General features: G+C 46.9%; 1 protein-coding gene across 3 annotated transcripts in view; it reads left to right on the top strand.

Moving 5' to 3' along the window:
- Positions 1-18774, top strand: part of mfsd14bb (major facilitator superfamily domain containing 14Bb) — a 148669-nt gene that overhangs the window by 44432 nt on the left and 85463 nt on the right. For 2 of the 3 annotated variants that reach the window (XM_056274036.1, XM_056274196.1), the window contains exons 3-5: positions 2292-2354; positions 3210-3337; positions 15965-16079. In XM_056274036.1, the coding sequence (XP_056130011.1) occupies positions 2292-2354; positions 3210-3337; positions 15965-16079 (306 nt within the window). The remainder of the gene's footprint in view (positions 1-2291; positions 2355-3209; positions 3338-15964; positions 16080-18774) is intronic. The other variant, XM_056274114.1, reaches the window with a different exon arrangement.

The raw sequence follows: 18774 nt of genomic DNA on the forward strand, positions 1-18774 counted from the left end.
AGGTTTTACTATAAGATAGTATGTATTATTGTAATTAAATACAGGCAAATATACTTTACGTTGCCTTAGTTGATGGTGTACCATTAACACTGTGCACCTCCATGGGTACTATTGTTGTGTGATGTCAGACAACTGCTTCTCCATGAAGTCGGGGTAGATGGATTTGCTCCACGTTTATAAGTAGGAACTCCGAATGAGTGCCGTTCCATTGTACTTTTTCTAGTAGTAGGTCGGAAAATCTTGATTTCCGAGTTGTCTGGAACGCAGCATAATTCTACCAGAATAGGAGGCTGAGAGTCTCTAGGAGGATGTTACTATCATACATCTACAACCTGTTTTGTCAGCATCATTGTACTTGTTAAGTCTAGAAGGATCAACAGAGTCTTTAAATCAGTGATTTCTTTTTTACTAATGTATTTTCATGTGATCCTGCTTCGATTGTTGTTTCCTTGGCATCTCTGTATATTGTTAAAGATGTTGATGAATCGGTTTTCCATCAGAGTTCTACTTTTAGGGCGTCCGGGTGGTGTGGCAGTCTATTTCGTTGCCTACCAACACGGGGATCGCTGGATCGAATCCCCGTGTTACCTCCGGCTTGGTCAGGCATCCCTACAAACACAATTGGCCGTGTCTGCGGGTGGGAAGCCGGATGTGGGTACATGTGCTAGTCGCTGCACTAGTGCGTCCTCTGTTCGGTCAGGGCACCTGTGTGGGGGGGGAGGGGGAACTGGAGGGAGTAGCATGATCCTCCCACGTGCTACGTCCCCCTGGCGAAACTCCTCACTGTTAGGTGAACAGCGGCTGGTGACTCCACTTGTATTGGAGGAGGCATGTGGTAGTCTGCAACCCTCCCCGGATCGGCAAAGGGGGTGGAGCAGCAACCGGGATGGCTTGGAAGAGTGGGGTAATTGGCCGAGTACAAGTGGGTTGAAAAAGGGGAGGAAAATCCAAAAAACAAAACAAACAAAAAAAACCTCTACTTCCACCTCCTCACCTCCTCCATTTCCATGTCCAATGACAGACATTTGTATCCAACCCGGATCACTGTCCATGTTCTGCCTCTCCACTGCCCATTAACACACACACACACACACACACACACACACACACACACACACACACACACACTTAGCCCATGCCTTACCCAGGGTTTATATGATTTTCGGTTTCTGCGGTTTTGTTTTGTCCTTAGTAATATAGTAATATGTAGTAATATATAGTCAGTGTTGGGAGGGTTACTTTCTTTTAAAATGTATTCCGCTACAGATTACAGCATACATGTCATGAAATGTAATTTCTAACATATTCCGTTAGATTATTCAATGTGAGTAACGTATTCTAAATACTTTGGATTACTTTAATATTTTCTTGCATTTTGTGTAACAGTATATGTAGCATTTACACAATACTACTTACTTGAGTAGACTATTCTGTTTCTTCTATTGTATCAACTGGCTGAATGCATTTGAGTCACCTTAAATGTATATTAACAAAGGCTAGAAGAGTATGTAAACACAAAAGATCTATGATTTTTTTTTAATCTGGTAAAAAAAAAGAAAGAAGAGAACTTTATAAGGGTGGGGACACCTGCAGTCCCTGTATTGTTTGTAAGGGTGGCGAACGCCCGTCGCTAACAGAGCCATAGATATGAGTGGCTCTTTGTGATCCGATGTTTACCAACGCCCGTCGCTAACAGAGCCATAGATATGATTGGCTCTTTTGTGTTGGTAAACATCAGATCACAAAGAGCCACGCATATCAATAGCTCTGACAACGACTCCTAGAGGATAAATTCTGTGTCTCATCACCAGCCAGTCAGACTAGCTTGGTCTACTCAGAAAGGCACAAACTGAGGAAGCCTCTTGGATGAGGGGCAAAACGTCTTCACGGATAAATACCAAGTCCAGTTGCACTTGATTCAACTCCTTTGGACAACCATGACCTGGATGAATGAGAACATTCACAGACATTTAGGTATCACTTTCACTGCATTTTGTGTCGCAATCCTCTTAAAATAAGAATGGCAAATAAAAAAATATTTAAGTAATCCATTAATTTCAAGAATGTAACTGTATTTGAATACAGTTACTCATATTTTGTATTCTTAATACGTAACGCCGTTACATGCATTCCGTTACTCCCCAACACTGTATATAGTAATATATTCTTGCATATACTTGGTGTCATTTGCAAGTGAAGCATGTTGTAGACTTAGAGAAGTATTGTAAAAATTAAGCTTTTTTTTTTCTTTTCTAAAAATCTCTCCTCTCCCTCCCTGCACTCTCCTACAGGTCCTTCATGAGACATTTCCTCAGCATACCTTCCTCATGAACGGTCTGGTACAGGGAGTCAAGGTGGGACCTGGTTCTGGATTAGCCACTCAGATACACACAAAACAACTGACTCAATCAGAATCACTCACCTTCAACATACAAAGGTCTTGACTGGCTGGTTTGCTGATGGACCTGGGTTGTTGTGGTTGGGGAGGGGTGGGGCAGAGAGGGAGAGCGAGAGAGAGAGAGTGAGTTTGTGTGTGTGTGTGTGTGTGTGTGTGTGTGTGTATGTATTGTCAATGGCTATTTGCTAGTAAATGGCTAATTGTGGGGTTGGGGAAGGGGGCAACAGGATTATAAAAACTTACGACTATGGGAAAAGGGTGTCATTTCGATTTTGGTAACACTTTAGTATGGGGAACGTAGTCACCATTAATTAGGTGCTTATTCGCATGCAAATTAGCAACATATTGGCTCTTAATTGGTCATTATTACGTACTCATTAATGCCTTATTCTGCATGGCCTTATTATACAACCAGTAAGCCATTAACTATGAGTTTTCCCTCTATAACCTCAGAATTATTGCTTATTAGTAGTACCATCTCAATATGCTTTGCTTAGTATGGACTTTATAAGGTGGTAGTACCACAAGAAGAGTTATTCTCCCTTACTAACACTTAATGAATATGGTCTGTTCTTACATAACAACACACAAAACAACAAGTGTTAATAGTGTTAAATTACTGTAAATTAAGTTTTTGTTACTTAGAATATGTTCCCCATACTAAAGTGACATCTTGATCATTACTAATTCACTAGTAATTAAGTTTTTTTATGTTCCCCATACTAAAGTGTTACCCGATTTTTTTGTTTTTTTTGTTTTGTCCTGTGTTTTATCCACCTGTTGCTGCGTGTCTGTGTTTGTGTGATCACAGGGCCTGCTGTCGTTCCTGTCGGCTCCTCTGATTGGTGCTCTGTCAGACGTGTGGGGCAGGAAGTCCTTCCTGCTCATGACAGTTTTCTTTACCTGTGCTCCAATCCCACTCATGAGGCTCAGCCCTTGGTGAGATATACACTCACGTACGCATGTGTGTGTGTGTGTGTACACGTGTGTGTGTGTGTGTACATGTGTGTGTGTGTGTGTGTGTGTGTGTGGTATTTACATGCATATGTATTTGTGTCTGTTTGAAAACCCTTACAAACATGGGAAGCATGTCAGTCCATAACACTAACACCGGTTTTAGAAAATGTTTGCACCCTGAAATTCATCATTTAGTAGAATAAAGGTTTTGCGGTGAGTCTTGATGTCAACAGGAGCTCAAAATGTACTGTTCTTAATAATAATCTACTACTACTTTCGGCTGTTGCTGTTAGGGGTCACCACAGCCGCTCATCCGTTTCCATTTCTTCCTGTCTTCTGCATCTTCCTCTGTCACACCAGCCACCTGAATCCTCCCTCACCACATCCATAAACCTCCTCTTTGGCCTTCCTCTTTTCCTCATCCCTGGCAGCTCCATATTCAGCATCCTTCTCCCAATATACCCAGCATCTCTCCTCCACACATGTCCAAACCATCTCAATCATGCCTCTCTTGCTTTGTCTCCAAACCATCCAATTTGAGCGGTCCCTCTAATACAATCATTCCTAATCCTGTCCTTCTTCATCACTCCCAATGAAAATCTTATCATCTTCAACTCTGCCACTTCCAGCTCCGCCTCCTGTCTTTGGTCTCACAACCATCTTTTAAACCTTCCCTTTAACTCTTGCTGGTACCCTTCTGTCTCAAATCACTCCTGAGACTCTTCTCCACCCACTCCACCCTGCCTGCACTCTCTTCTTCATCTCTCTCCTGCACTCCCTGTTACTTTGGACAGTTGACACCAAGTATTTAAACTCATATGCCTTCATCACCTCTACTCCTTGCATCCTCACCATTTCGCTGTCCTCCCTCTCATTCACGCATAGGTATTCCGTCTTGCTCCTACTGACTTTCATTCCTCTTCTCTCCAGTACATACCTCCACCTCTCCAGGCTCTCCTCAACCTGCACCCTACTCTCGCTACAGATCACAATGTTATCTGCAAACATCATCATCCACGAAGACTCCTGCCTGATCTTGTCCATCAACGTGTCCATCACCATTGCAAACAAGAAAGGGCTCAGAGCCGATCCTTGATGTAATCCCACCTCTACCTTGAACCCATCTGTCATTCCAACCACACACCTCACCATTGTCACACTTCCCTCATACACAGGGCTCGAGAGTGCGACCAAAATTTTTAAGAGTGCGACTGAAAAAAATTATAGGTCGCACTGGTGCACCCTATACTGCTCGGGTGAACACTGAAATCTCTTTCGCAAGCGCAGCATCTCTCTGTGTTCTCCTGATGGTATCGTGGTCTAAACCAATAAGAGACAGAGCTCGGGCAGGTCCTTGCCTCTGATTGGCTGTGGTCCTTTTCACTGCTCTAAGTAGTGTCAGTTCAAAAAATGCGAGCGACCTGAGCAGGCTGAGTGCCAGAGAACTTGAACGGGAAAATAATAGCCTATAGGTCTACGCCAGTGTTTCTCAAACCTCTCCTGGAGGACCACTTGTCCTGCATGTTTTAGATCTCTCCCTGCTCCAACACAGCTGATTCAAATGATCAACTCGTTATGAGCTCCCGAAGCTGCCTAATAACAAAACTGATCATTTAAATCAGCTGTGTTGGAGCAGGGAGAGATCTAAAACATGCAGGACAAGTGGTCTTCCAGGAGAGGTTTGAGAAACGCTGGTCTACGTGACAAAACGAGTGAAAATGAAGAGAGGTAGAGCCATTGAAAGTTTTTTCATTAAAAGCACAAACACTTTTATTTGGAAATGTTTAAATGTTTTAAATGTTCAATTTAAGCTCAGTGTAGCACTTTAAACACTTTATTTTTCTTTATATATTCTTCATATATATATATATATATATATATATATTCTTTCTATATTGTGTTTACAATAAAGACAAGCTTTTTCTACACATTGTTTTAAAAAATCATTCACATTATATGACAGAAGAGCGATAAAAAGGAGACCTTTTGGTGTTAAAGGTGACGCAATGAAAAATGTGGGTGCACCTAAATTTTATGCTGGTGCACCTAAAAAAAAATAGTTAGGCGCACCAGTGCAACCAATGCAGAAAGTTAGTGTAGAGCCCTGCTCATACATATCCTGCACCACTCCTACATACTTCTCTGCGACTCCCGACTTCCTCTTACGATACCACACCTCTTCTCTTGGCACTCTGTCATATGCTTTCTCTGAATCCACAAAGACACAATGGAACTCCTTCTGGCCTCCTCTATACTTCTCAATCAGCATTCTCAAAGCAAACACCACATCTGTGGTGCTCTTTCATGGATTGAAACCATACTGCTGCTCGCTAATCATCACCTCTCCTCTTCACCTAGCTTCTATTACTCTTTTCCATATCTTCATGCTGTGGCTGATCAACTTTATACTTCTGTATAAAGTTGATCAGCCATACCTCTCTATAAAATGTACTGTTCTTTATAAAAATAATAACAAGAGTCTAAGCATCGGCTTTGTGTCGATGCAGTTGCCCACTGGGGACTGGGGTTCGCGCCCCAGTCTCGTCAGATCCGACTATGGCCGGACTCGATGAAGCAGCAATCATTGGCAGCGCTGTCTTCGGGAGGGGGGCAGAGTCAGCTTGTGTTCGTCACGTGAATGCGTCTCTGTGTGTGTTGGAAAAAACAGTGGTTCGGCCTGAAGTCGCCTTGTCACGAAAGTGGGGAGGCGGTCTCCTTCGAGACTGCCGGCCGGAGAGATGCAGTTGGCGAACGCATGCGGTACGAGGGTGGGTGTTTGAATTAAAATAGGGATCGATTGGCCACTAAATTGGGAGAAAAAAGGGAAAAATCAGAAATAAATTTAAAAAAAAAACAATAATAATGATAATACTAATTTTATTTGTATAGCACTTTTCTAAAACAATGCCACAAAGTGCTTCACACACACACACCAAAAAAAAAGACAAGGCAAAAACAAGAGTAAGCCCAAACAAGTAAGAGCAAAAATAAAAACAGCATAATTGAAAACAAATATCAAACATTTTTAAAAGCGTTCATGAGAAAATACATACTGCACGGTGGAGGGAACCTTGCTGATAGCAGAATAAAGAGCGTTACAGTAGTCGAGCCCAGAATAGATGAAGGCATGTACAGCTTTTTGCAGATCGTCAATTGATAAAAATTACCTAATTTTGGAGATTAGCTTGAGCTGAAGAAAGCTAATATTATTAATATTGGGGTGTCCCCCTTCAGATAAAGTCAGCTTATTTTCTGCTTGTTCGCCGTGACTTTATTATGTCAGCAAATTTTGCAGACAAGCGAGATTTCATTTGGGAACTAAGTTTTAATTTCCAAAAGCCTGAATGGTTATCTGTCATGATGGCATTAATTATTACCCAATTCCCCCTCGGGATGAATAAAGTATTCTGATTCTGATTTAGTCTTGAAAATATCTGAAGTTTTATTTAAACTTTGGGACATGAAAACTATTTTTGAAGATGACAACATACATCGGTTTTTGGTCTTAAACACAGTGTTGGACATCTTTGAAACATTAGGTTTTTAACCTACTGTATTTCTGGTGAGAAACTGTCCTCTTAAAAGACCAGGTGCTGTGTTCGTGTGGAACGTGTTAAGGTTTGTGGAAGACCCCAAGCGCACGACTTCAGACAGAGATGGCGTTAGCCGAAACTGGCGTACTTTATTACTTGCTTGTACAACAGTCAAACAGAGGAGGGCAATGAGCGACAAGAAAACGGGAAGTCCAAGGAAAAAAACTCACGGGTAATCCAAACTGGGAACAAGGCAGGATACCCCCTCAGGGAAACTTTGCAAAGAAAACCATAATTCAAGGGCTGAGGTAAACTCGGAGAGAAATGCACCGGAAGGGAAGAGTAACCACTACTGCGAGGAGGTTACGGCACGAACTGACAACGGGCGCTGGGAGACCAGCAAACTTAAGCCTAGCCCTGACGGCTAAGCCCGGCCCTGACGAGCTGATTGGCTGCCGGCGCGGGGTGGGCGAGCCGTAACAGTACCCCCCCTCCGTGGGAGCCACCAGGCGACTTGCCCGGCTTGTCGGGATGGGAATGATGAAACTCAGTGAGCAGCCCAGGGTCCAGGATGAGCTGGCGGGAGACCCAGCTACGTTCCTCCGGACCGTAGCCTTCCCAGTCCACCAAATACTGGAACCCCTGTCCTCGGCACCGGACGTCCAGCAGCCGGCGGACCCTCCACTGGGGGTGCCCATCCACGATCGCAGGGGGAGGCGGAGCTGGGGCCGGAGGCATCAGAGGACTGTGGGAGACAGGCTTAACCCGAGACACATGAAAAACAGGATGGATCTTCACGGCGGTGAGTCTGAAGCCGGAAGCTTCAGACTCACCGCCGTGGGACTGAGCACCTTCCTGATCTCAAAGGGCCTGACAAACCGGGGGTTCAGCATCTTCGCGGTGGACTGAAGCGGGAGGTCCTTCGAGGACAGCCACACCCTTTGGCCTGATTGGTACGTGGGCGCTGGGGACCAGCATCGGTTGGATCCCCGACTGGTGCGCTCAGCTGCCCGGAGCAGAGCAGCTCTGGTCACCTCCCAGACGCGACGACACCGGTTCAGATGGGCCTGCACAGAGGGAACTGCCACTTCCGACTCCTGCGCAGCAAAGCGAGGCAGCTGATAGCCCAGGGACACCTCAAAAGGTGAGAGGCCGGTGGCAGAGCTGACCAGGGAGTTGATGGCATACTCGACCCAGGGGAGCAACCGACTCCAGGAGCTGGGCTTCTTGGCGGCAACGCACCGGAGGGCAGACTCCACGCTGTGGTTCATCCTCTCCATTTGCCCGTTAGTCTGTGGGTGCTATCCAGAGGAGAGACTAACAGAGGCACCCAACCCCTTACAAAAAGCTTGCCATACCTGGGAGACGAACTGGGGCCCTTGGTTCGAGACGACGTCCAGGGGAAGGCTGTGGAGACGGAACACGTGGCTCGTCAGGAGGTCCGCCGTCTCAGAAGCCGATGGGAGTTTGGGGAGGGCCACCAGGTGCACTCCCTTACTGAAGCAGTCTACCACTGTCAGGATCACAGTGTTACCCTGGGAGGTAGGCAGTCCGGAGACAAAATCCAACGCCACATGGGAACAGGGCCGGCTTGGAGTTGGGAAGAGCTGCAGCAGCTGCTGCAGGGTGCCTGGTGAGAGGCCTTGCTGCGAGCACAGACGGAGCAGGCCTTTACGAAGTCCCTGACGTCGTTCCTCATGGTGGGCCATCAGAAACGCTGAGCCAGGAAGGTGAAAGTGTGGTGGACACCCGGGTGGCAAGCAAACTGACTGTCATGCCCCACTGAAGAACCCAGGACTGGACTGAGTCCGGGACGAACAGGCGGCGTGGAGGCACGTGGCTCGGGGCGGGATGGGAGCGCAACGCCTGCCTGACCACGGTATTGATGCCCCAGGTAACCACGCCAACCACCCTGGCCTCAGAAAGGATGGGAGTCGGCTCCTCTGTAGCTGGCTCCCTCCTCGGGTGTTGTCGGGACAGGGAGTCTGCCTTCGTGTTGCGGGACCAGGGGTGATAAGTCAGCGTGAAGTCAAACTGACTGAGGAACCTGGCCCACCGTGCCTGCCGACCATTTAGACGCTTGGTTGCTCGGATGAACGTCAAGTTCTTATGATCAGTCCAGATGGTGAACGGCTGTTCTGCCCCCTCCAGCCAATGGCGCCACTCCTCCAGAGCAGCCACCACTGCCAGCAGCTCCCGGTTTCTGACATCATAGTTCTGGATGGGGAGGAACCGGCGAGAGCAGAAGGCGCATAGATGGACCTTCTGGTCAGACGCTGACCGCTGGGAGAGGACAGCCCCTAACCCGGTGTCCGAAGCGTCTACCTCCACGATGAACTGCCTCTTGGGGTCAGGGTGGAGCAGGACCGGGGCGCTGGTGAACCTCTCCTTGAGGGACTGGAACACAGAGCGGGCAGCCGGGGACCAGATGAACGGCTGGGAGGAGGAGGTCATCCTGGTGAGAGGTTCTGCCACGCGGCTGTAGTTCCTGATGAACCTCCTATAGAAGTTCGCAAACCCGAGGAAGCTCTGTTATTCCTTCTAGGATGTGGGATCGGGCCAGTCCACCACAGCCTGGATCTTGGGGGGTCGGCCCAGGTCTGTCCCCTCTCAACGACAAAGCCCAGGTAGTCAACGGAAGGGGAATGGAACCGGTACTTCTCTGCCTTGACGAAGAGCCAGTTCCGGAGGAGATGTTTGAGTACCCGGCGGAGATGCTGGACATGTTCCTCGAGGGTCCTGGAGAAGATGAGGATGTCATCGAGGTAGACCACCACAAACTCGTGGAGCATGTCGCGGAGAATGTCATTCATGAGAGCCTGGAATACCGCTGGGGCGTTGGTGAGGCCGAACAGCATGACCAGGTACTCATAATGACCCCGGGGCGTCTTAAAGGCTGTCTTCCACTCGTCCCCCTTCCGGATCCGGTCCAGATGATAGGCACACCGGAGGTCCAGCAGAGTGAAGACAGTAGCCTGGGTGAGGGGCTCAAGGGTGGAACTCATGAGAGGAAGGGGGTACTTGTTCTTGACGGTTATCTCATTGAGTTGGCGATAGTCAATGCAGGGCCGGACGCCCCCGTCCTTCTTCTTCACGAAAAAGAATCCAGCTGCCACCTGGGAGGACGAGGGCCGAATGAGCCGCGCTGCCAAGGACTCGGAGATGTACTCGTCCATCGCAGCCTTCTCGGGGATGGTCAGACTGTACAGACGACTGCTGAGAAGGGGTGCCCCAGAGTGGAGGTCGATAGCATAGTCATAAGGCCGTTGAGGAGGAAGAGATTGGGCCTGGGTCTTGCTGAAAACCTCACCTAGCTCATGGTACTCAGGGGGAACAGAGGAGAGGTCGGGAGGCGGGACACTAGGGTCACGTCGGGGGGATGGGCCGGGAGCAGCCTGGAGACATTGGGCATGACAGGAGGAGCTCCACTCCATGATGGTACCGGAGGCCCCGGCGATGTGTGGCTCATGCTGCACAAACCAGGGGCGCCCTAGGATCACAGGGACTAACGGGGACTGGATAATGAAGAACCGAAGTCTCTCCCCATGGTTCCCTGCTATGGTGAGAGAGACAGGGTGGGTGCATTGGGTGACGCTGGCTAGGCAGCACTCGTCCAGCATGAAGGCCTCCATGGGCTTCTCCAGCGTCTCTAGCGGGATGGTGGCCTGGGCAGCAAACTCTGATCAGCGGTTGCCCCACTCGGCCAAAAGACTAGGCTCACTGGGGCCCTGGGAGATCCTAGTGAGGCACCTTTCCTGTTCCTGCCGTCCTGCCCCACAGAACCATCTGGTTAGCGTTACCCTGGCCTGGGCTGACCAGCGGCTCACGGTGGGTGCACTCCTCGACTCGGGGGCTGATGAGTGTTTCCTGGACTCAGAATTTGCTGCCCAGGCTAACATCCCGCTAGAGACGCTGGAGAAGCCCATGGAGGCCTTTGCACTGGACGAGCGCTGCCTGGCCAGCGTCACCCAATGCACCCACCCTGTCTCTCTCACCATAGCAGGGAACCATGTGGAGAGACTTCGGTTCTTCATTATCCAGTCCCCGTTAGTCCCTGTGATCCTAGGGCGCCCCTGGTTTGTGCAGCATGAGCCACACATCGCCGGGGCTAAGCCCGGCCCTGACGAGCTGATTGGCTGTCGGCGCGGGGTGGGCGGGCCACGGCGCGGGGTGGGCGAGCCCGAGAGCCCAGTTTCATTTTAACATTTCATTCTATTGCAAACTTACATTTCCTCTTAACAGGTGTGAAAAGATCCAAATGAGTTTTAAATATGACTTCATGTAACTTGCAGGTGGTTGATGTTAAACATTCATTGACGTGTTTACATGTACTTTATATAAACCTGAGCCATGACATGACCTTTGAAAAACAGTAAAATTACTTCCTGAATCACAGGAAGTTGAATCAGTTTATCTGGACACAGCGTTTATTGAAACGTTTCATCATCATCTAAGTGACCTCCTCAGTCTCACCTGTCGCAGGTGTTTCCGCCCTTATAAACAATACAGTGATTGTAGGTGCCCCCACCCTTATAAACAATACAGTGACTGCAGGTGTCTCCACCCTTATAAACAATACAGTGACTGTAGGTGTCCCCACCCTTATAAACAATATAGTGACTGCAGGTGTCCCCACCCTTATAAACAATACAGTGACTGCAGGTATCCCCCCCCCTTATAAACAATATAGTGACTGCAGGGACTCCCCACCCTTATAAACAATACAGTGACTGCAGGTGTCCCCACCTTATAAACAATATAGTGACTGCAGGTGACCCCACCCTTATAAACAATACAGTGGTATAAAGTTTCATATGCAAATTACTGTGACCATCATCTAGAATTACAATGACCATGTGTACTATTCACAGAGGATTTGGGAATAGTTGCAATCACAGCATTGTAAGATGGTGACAGATGTACTCTTAGTCGCCTCCCCCTCGGTTCAGGAATGGTCATTCCCTCTTCACATAGATGGCCTCTTTGACTCCCCGTTCAAACCAGCCTTCCTCCCTATCAAGGATGTGCACATCCTCCTTCTTGAAAGAGTGGCCACTGGCCTGTAAATCGTGTAGACTGTGGAGTCCTGGCCTGACATGTGACACGATCACTGGCCAGAGGGTCAGCAGCCAACAGGTGTGACATCTCCCTGTCGGCCAGTATGAGTGGCACCTGCCCTTGATTGGACTGTGATGAGGTGCACCTGTGCTGGGGACTATTTGACCGGGTGCTTTGCTGACAGATGCTATCGAGTCTTGGAAAAGGTTAGCGTCGGTCTGCGGATGCCTGTGTCTCCTGAACCCTCGTCTGCCTCCTCTGTGTGAGCGAGTGTTTCGTGTGTTTAGTATTTTATGTTAATTCGTGTTTTTATATTTGCCTGCCCTGTTTGGCAGTGGTTTTTGGTTGTTGTATGTTTTCTGGAGTCCAGTAAAGCGCCTTAATATTTAAGCAACTGCCTCTGCCTCTTCTCTGCGATTGGGTCCAAACGCACAGCGTCACAACATGTTAGCTCTCCTGTGTTGTGCCATCCTCTTGACCAGCATCTGTTTGGTTTCCCCAATGTACAAGTCACAGCAATCCTCCTGGCACTTAACAGCGTACACTATTTTGCTCTGTTTGTGCCAGGGGACCCGATCCTTGGGGTGGACCAATTTCTGCCCCACCCCAAGTTCATCCTCCATTGACCATGCAGTTATTGGTCACAGCCGTATTTGCATATTAAACTGATCGTTGGTTTCGGTCGTTGTGCAAGTGTGTTGTTTATAAGGGTGGGGATACCTGCAGTCAGTTTAGGGCCCAGACACACCAAATCGACTAGCAGCGACGAAGGCCGACTGTTGCGTAGCCTCACGTCGCCTGCCATCTGGGCCAAAAAGTAGCACTTGAACACACCGCAAACACTACAGCCGATGACCCTGATCCGCTAGCTTAGCACTGATTGGCTAAGCTGAACAGCCAATCAGAGTGATCTCTCTCACTGACGGGCTGCTGACAGGGGTCCGATTAGTGCCGACGGTGCGGGACACACCGCAAAAACTAGGGTCACAGACACTCACCAATGGCCCGACATTTGCCGATGGCCGACCATCGGCAAATGGTATGTCAGGGCCCTTAGACTGAAGAGGTCACTTAGATGAGTGAGGAAACATTTCTCAATAAACGCTGTGTCCAGATGAACCGATTCAACTTTCTTTGGTTTTCTTACCTGGATTATTGAGCATGCATAAAGACACTAGCTCCTGAAATTTGTTTAAAGAGAGACTGGCATGCCCTTTCTGAACACATTTTTTAACATTGGGAGTTTGAATCATAACCGAAAATAGGTGTGGTTTTATGAATTCAAAGCTATTGGCTACTGTCTCCCTGGGTGGGTGGGGCTCGGTACCGTTCATCACTTATTTACAAAAAATGTCATCCTCTGCAAGGATTACATTTTCAAGGAGGAGGATTCTGTGATACAATTAACTGTTAGCTAGATAGATGATACATATTTAGATAAATAGATAGCTAGACAGATAGATAGATAGATAGATAGATAGATAGATAGATAGATAGATAGATAGATAGATAGATAGATAGCAATACGTCATAGCAAGATTGATAATAAAGTCTCAGCAAAATAGCACAAACTCGAGCCAAGTAGTTGGCAGGAGGGGGTGAAAGAACGGCTTCTCCATGGTTTCATAGCACCTCGCTATGGACACACCCTATATGCAAATTGACTGGTGTCTACAGATCCACCGGCACAGTTTGTAATTGGACACCAGCTACATTCAATCACAGATCTCTCTCGAGTGGCCACAGACGCGCTGTTTTGGCCACTGAATTTCTCTTGTGGTCACATTCCAACTCGGAACATAGCCTATCAATAGGAATTTTCAGATTTTGATGTCAGTATCACTTAAAGCATGGTATATCTGCTATTAATCCAACCAGCAGTGATGAAGTTTGTTTATGGACTGAAAGTGTTGAGTATTTTTTTTTTTTAATTTATTTCTGATTTTTCCCTTTTTTCTCCCAATTTAGTGGCCAATTGATCCCTATTTTAATTCGAACACCCACCCTCGTATTGCATGCGTTCGCCAACTGCATCTCTCCGGCCGGCAGTCTCGAAGGAAAGCGCCTCCCCACTTTCGTGACAAGGCGAATCCAAGCCGAACCACTGTTTTTCCGACACACACAGAGACGCATTCACATGACGAACACAAGCCGACTCTGTCCCCCTCCCGAAGACAGCGTTGCCAATGATTGCTGCTTCATCGAGTCCGGCCATAGTCGGATCTGACGAGACCGGGGCGCGAACCCCAGTCCCCAGTGGGCAACTGCATCGACACCAAGCCGATGCTTAGACCGCTACGCCACAGTGTTGAGTATTTTAAGAATTTTTGACAGTTGGTGCAAATATATTTTTACTCTTATGTTTTATTGTTTACATTTTATATTCTTTATTTTATTGTTTTATTTACAAATAATTTTATATTCATATGTGTCACTTGTTTTATATTGTATTTCAAGCTTGTGCAGCACTTTGGTTCAACTGTGGTTGTTTTAAATGTGCTATTTAAATAAACTTGACTTGACTTGACTTGGTGAGGTCACTGCAGTGGTCTCTGGTACCTGATTCCTGGCCAAACCTACGGGGTAATTGTACATGCTTTCTTGAAATTAACATCAGGAGTCTCTTCAAGAAAATTCCCTGCCGGAGGCCTGCTCTCACCCGGACTGCAGATGCTGGACCGCAGGGACAAACGCAGACACCCAGTTCACTGCCTACAGCCACTAATACACTTCACCAGATTGCTCCAGAACTATGGAAGTGTTCTCCATAACGTCACCGCTGTGAAATGGACAACGGTTAAATGATCTGCTGGCACAGAATCACTGGTTGCTTGGCAACGATAGAGCAGGACTGTGGAGCCAATATGGGCGACAGTGTAAAACCTCCACTGATTGACTGGTTGTTTACACGTCTGCCTGTCTCATCATGTGTGTTGGATTCAGCCTAACCTTTAGGCCGTTTGTCCATCAGAGACCTCTTCCAGGGAAATGCCACAAGCTGTGGTTGTGCTCCTATGGTGAGTACTTTGGTAATGCTGTCAGAAAACAGCGCTACCAAAGCACTCCACCTATTCATCTAACAAAACCCTGCATACCACTCAGTGGTGAGCTGAAATGAAAACCGGCTCACATGGGTGATGGTTGCCCTTCGGTCCAGCAGCCTCTCTTGGTGAGGAGAGGACTGAACAGAGAGGCAGGCGGTGAGCGGGTCACATGCTGCTCATGTGAGAGGCAGGAGGACAAGAGGCTGCTGGCCAGGGAATAACTACCCAGCATGCTGAGGACCACATCTAATTTCATTTTCTTTACTTTACCTTTATTTAACCAGGAGATTACCTTGATGATCTTTTTTTTTCTTCTAGGGGAGACCTGGCCAATGAATGATGACATTAAAACAAACAAGTTTCAGACAAACTGCTTACATCCATTTCACAGCAGGTTAAGATTGAGATACACAAAGTAAAACAGTTGGTCAACAAGTGACACGACCTGCCATTTAGTTTCTGTAGGTTATTAAAGATGTTTGCTGCTTGTTTAGTACATGCTGGTCCTGGTCCTTGATATGTGACCCTCCACATGCATCCGTCACATGATGCAGAGAGAGAACAGGCTCTGACTTTACCACACAGATGGTCAACTCATGCAGTAGTCGCTGGTATATCTTTCTTGATCTGAATATTAATCTGATCTGAATATTAATCCAGAAGTCATTTTATTTGAAAGAGTAATAAAAGCCCCATTTGCATTTTTTAGCTGTAGACATGTCTTCCTTACCTGTTAAACCAAACTGATCAAAGATACTCTAGTCTGCCCTGACCCCCATGAGGAACACATGAGGAACACATGAGGAACAGGTCCCACCCATTGTTAAGGAAGCTCTACTGAATAACTCGGGTATCAGGTGATTTGGTCATGTGAATAAATGCATTAGTAGGTGTTTGCAGTGGATGTGTTATATGAATATAAATGTAAATGTGTCGTTGTGGATTGATGAGATGTCTCCTGTCTGTCTGTCCAGGTGGTATTTTGCTCTGATCTCTGTTTCTGGGATCTTTGCTGTGACCTTCTCAGTGATCTTTGCCTACGTTGCCGACATCACAGAGGAACACGAGAGGAGCACTGCCTATGGGCTGGTAATGCAACTACACACTGCAAATAACCACTTACCAGAGCAATTTACACGTGATTCATTCTTTTTATTTCTCTTTATTCATTTATCAAATGCCTTTATAAACCAGCTGAACAAAGGGCTTCACACAGTCACTAAAGATGGAAACAATGAATAAAAAAAATATCCCTTTGGTGTGTGTGTGTGTGTGTGTGTGTGAAAACGTAGGCATTTCCCTACAACCTAAAGGTTCTATGTATAATATTTCAGTTTTCCTAAAGCATAACATGACTATTAAATATCATAATATAACTAGTAGATGTCATATGACTTGTAAATATAATATCACTGGTAAATATCTTAATGACTATTAAATATCAAAATGTGACTAACAAATATAATAATATGACAAGTAGATATAACTGCTATATATTATAATATGACCAGTACACATCATGTTGTGTATGAGGAAGTCGGGAGTTGCAGAGAAGTATGTAGGAGTGGTGCAGGATATGCACGAGGGAAATGTGACAGTGGCGAGGTGTGTGGTTGGAATGACAGATGGGTTCAAGGTGGAGATGGGATTACATCAAGGATCGGCTCTGAGCCCTTTTCTTGTTTGCAGTGGTGATGGACAGGTTGACGGACAAGATCAGGCGGGAGGCTCCGTGGATGATGATGTTTGCGGATGATATTGTGATCTGTAGTGAGAGTAGGGTGCAGGTTGAGGAGAGCCTGGAGAGGTGGAGGTATGCACTGGAGAGAAGAGGAATGAAAGTCAGTAGGAGCAAGACGAAATACCTATGCGTGAATAAGAGGGAGGACAGCGAAATGGTGAGGATGCAAGGAGTAGAGGTGACAAAGGCATATGAGTTTAAATACTTGGGCTCAACTGTACATAGTAACAGGGAGTGCAGGAGAGAGATGAAGAAGAGAGTGCAGGCAGGGTGGAGTGGGTGGAGAAGAGTGTCAGGAGTGATTTGTGACAGAAGGGTACCACCAAAATTTAAAGGGAAGGTTTACAAGATGGTTGTGAGACCGGCTATGTTATATGGTTTGGAGACAGTGGCACTGATGAAAAGACAGGAGGTGGAGCTGGAGGTGGCAGAGTTGAAGATGCTAAGATTTTCATTGGAAGTGATGAAGAAGGACAGGATTAGGAACGACTATATTTGAGGGACCGCTCAGGTGGGACGGTTTGGAGACAAAGCAAGAGAGGCAAGATTGAGATGGTTCGGACTTGTGTGGAAGAGAGATGCTTGGTATATTGGGAGAACGATGCTGAATGTAGAGCTGCCAGGGAAGAGGAAAAGAGGAGGTTTATGGATGTGGTGAGAGAAGACATGCAGGTGGCTGGTGTGACAGAGGAAGATGCAGAGGGCAGGAAGAGATGGAAACGGATTATCCGCTGTGGTGACCTAACGGGAGCAGCCGAAAGTAGTAAACCAGTACACATCATAATATGACTAGTAAATATCAGCAGGGTTTTTGGAGTGATACTGATTGGAGCAAAGCAAATGACTCACAGTTCCTCCATAAATGTGCTGTGTCCAGGGTCCGAAATGAACACTCACCACCCGCCAAATGCAAGTAGATTTTCTGATTGACAAGTAAATTTCAGAAGCCTGCCCGCCACATGGTAACAAAAAAAAGTGAAATCCAACCACTTAATCCCCCCCAACTCTCTCGCTCTCTCTCTCTTCTTAGCAACAGCAATAGCATAGCAACAACAATAACAGAAATTAACCAACCAAAGTACATTAGAACAATAACATAGCAACAACAATAACAGAAATTAACCAATCAAAGTGCATTAGAATGTTGCTAGACACTACTGGCGGGTAACATTACACACACACTTGAGAGGAACAACGACAGCAGCATCCGTCAAACTTGGTACTAGCCTACTCTATTCTTTTAACTAATGTTAGCGAGCAACACCAGTTATGTGGCGATATTTAGAAGGCGCAAAACCACCATCAAAAAGACAACCATGACCCGAAGAGAAGGAAGAAGCCACCATCACCACCAAATCGAAAAAAGAAAGTTTAGTGAAAAGTGGAGCTGTGACGATAAAGGAGCTGCGAGAGGTTGGCTGGAGTGCACAGACCGTGATAATGAGTTGCTCTGTCTGTCGCCAGTATGGCAAAGACCGTAGCAATTCATTTGTCATCGGTAACAAGATATGAAGGTAGAGGGTCCACGGTGGTGTAGCGGTCTAAGCATCAGCTTTGTGTCGATGCAGTTGCCCACTGGGGACCAGGGTTTGCGCCCCGGTCTCGTCAGATCCGACTATGGCCGGACTCGATGAAGCAGCAATAATTGGCAATGCTGTCTTCGGGAGGGGGGTGTAGTCGGCTTGTGTTCGTCACGTGAATGCGTCTGTGTGTGTGTCGGAAAAAGCAGTGGTTCGGCCTGGATTCGCCTTGTCATGAAAGTGGGGAGGTGTCTCCTTCAAGACTGCCTGCCGGAGAGATGCAGTTGGCGAATACATACAGTACGAGGGTGGGTGTTTGAACAAAAATAGGGATCGATTGGCCACTAAATTGGGATAAAAAGAGAAAAATCAGAAATACATTTTAAGAAAAAATGATAATGAAGGTAGAAAACATCAAGGAACATGAGACCTCCAGACGTCACATTACCTGTATGAATGCCTCTTGGGCTCAATCAGAGCCTCTCCTTGCAACATCCTCCGTAAAGGCGCTAATAGCCATGTC

Source organism: Lampris incognitus, chromosome 1 (assembly GCF_029633865.1).
Source record: "Lampris incognitus isolate fLamInc1 chromosome 1, fLamInc1.hap2, whole genome shotgun sequence".
NCBI classification, from domain to species: domain Eukaryota; kingdom Metazoa; phylum Chordata; class Actinopteri; order Lampriformes; family Lampridae; genus Lampris; species Lampris incognitus.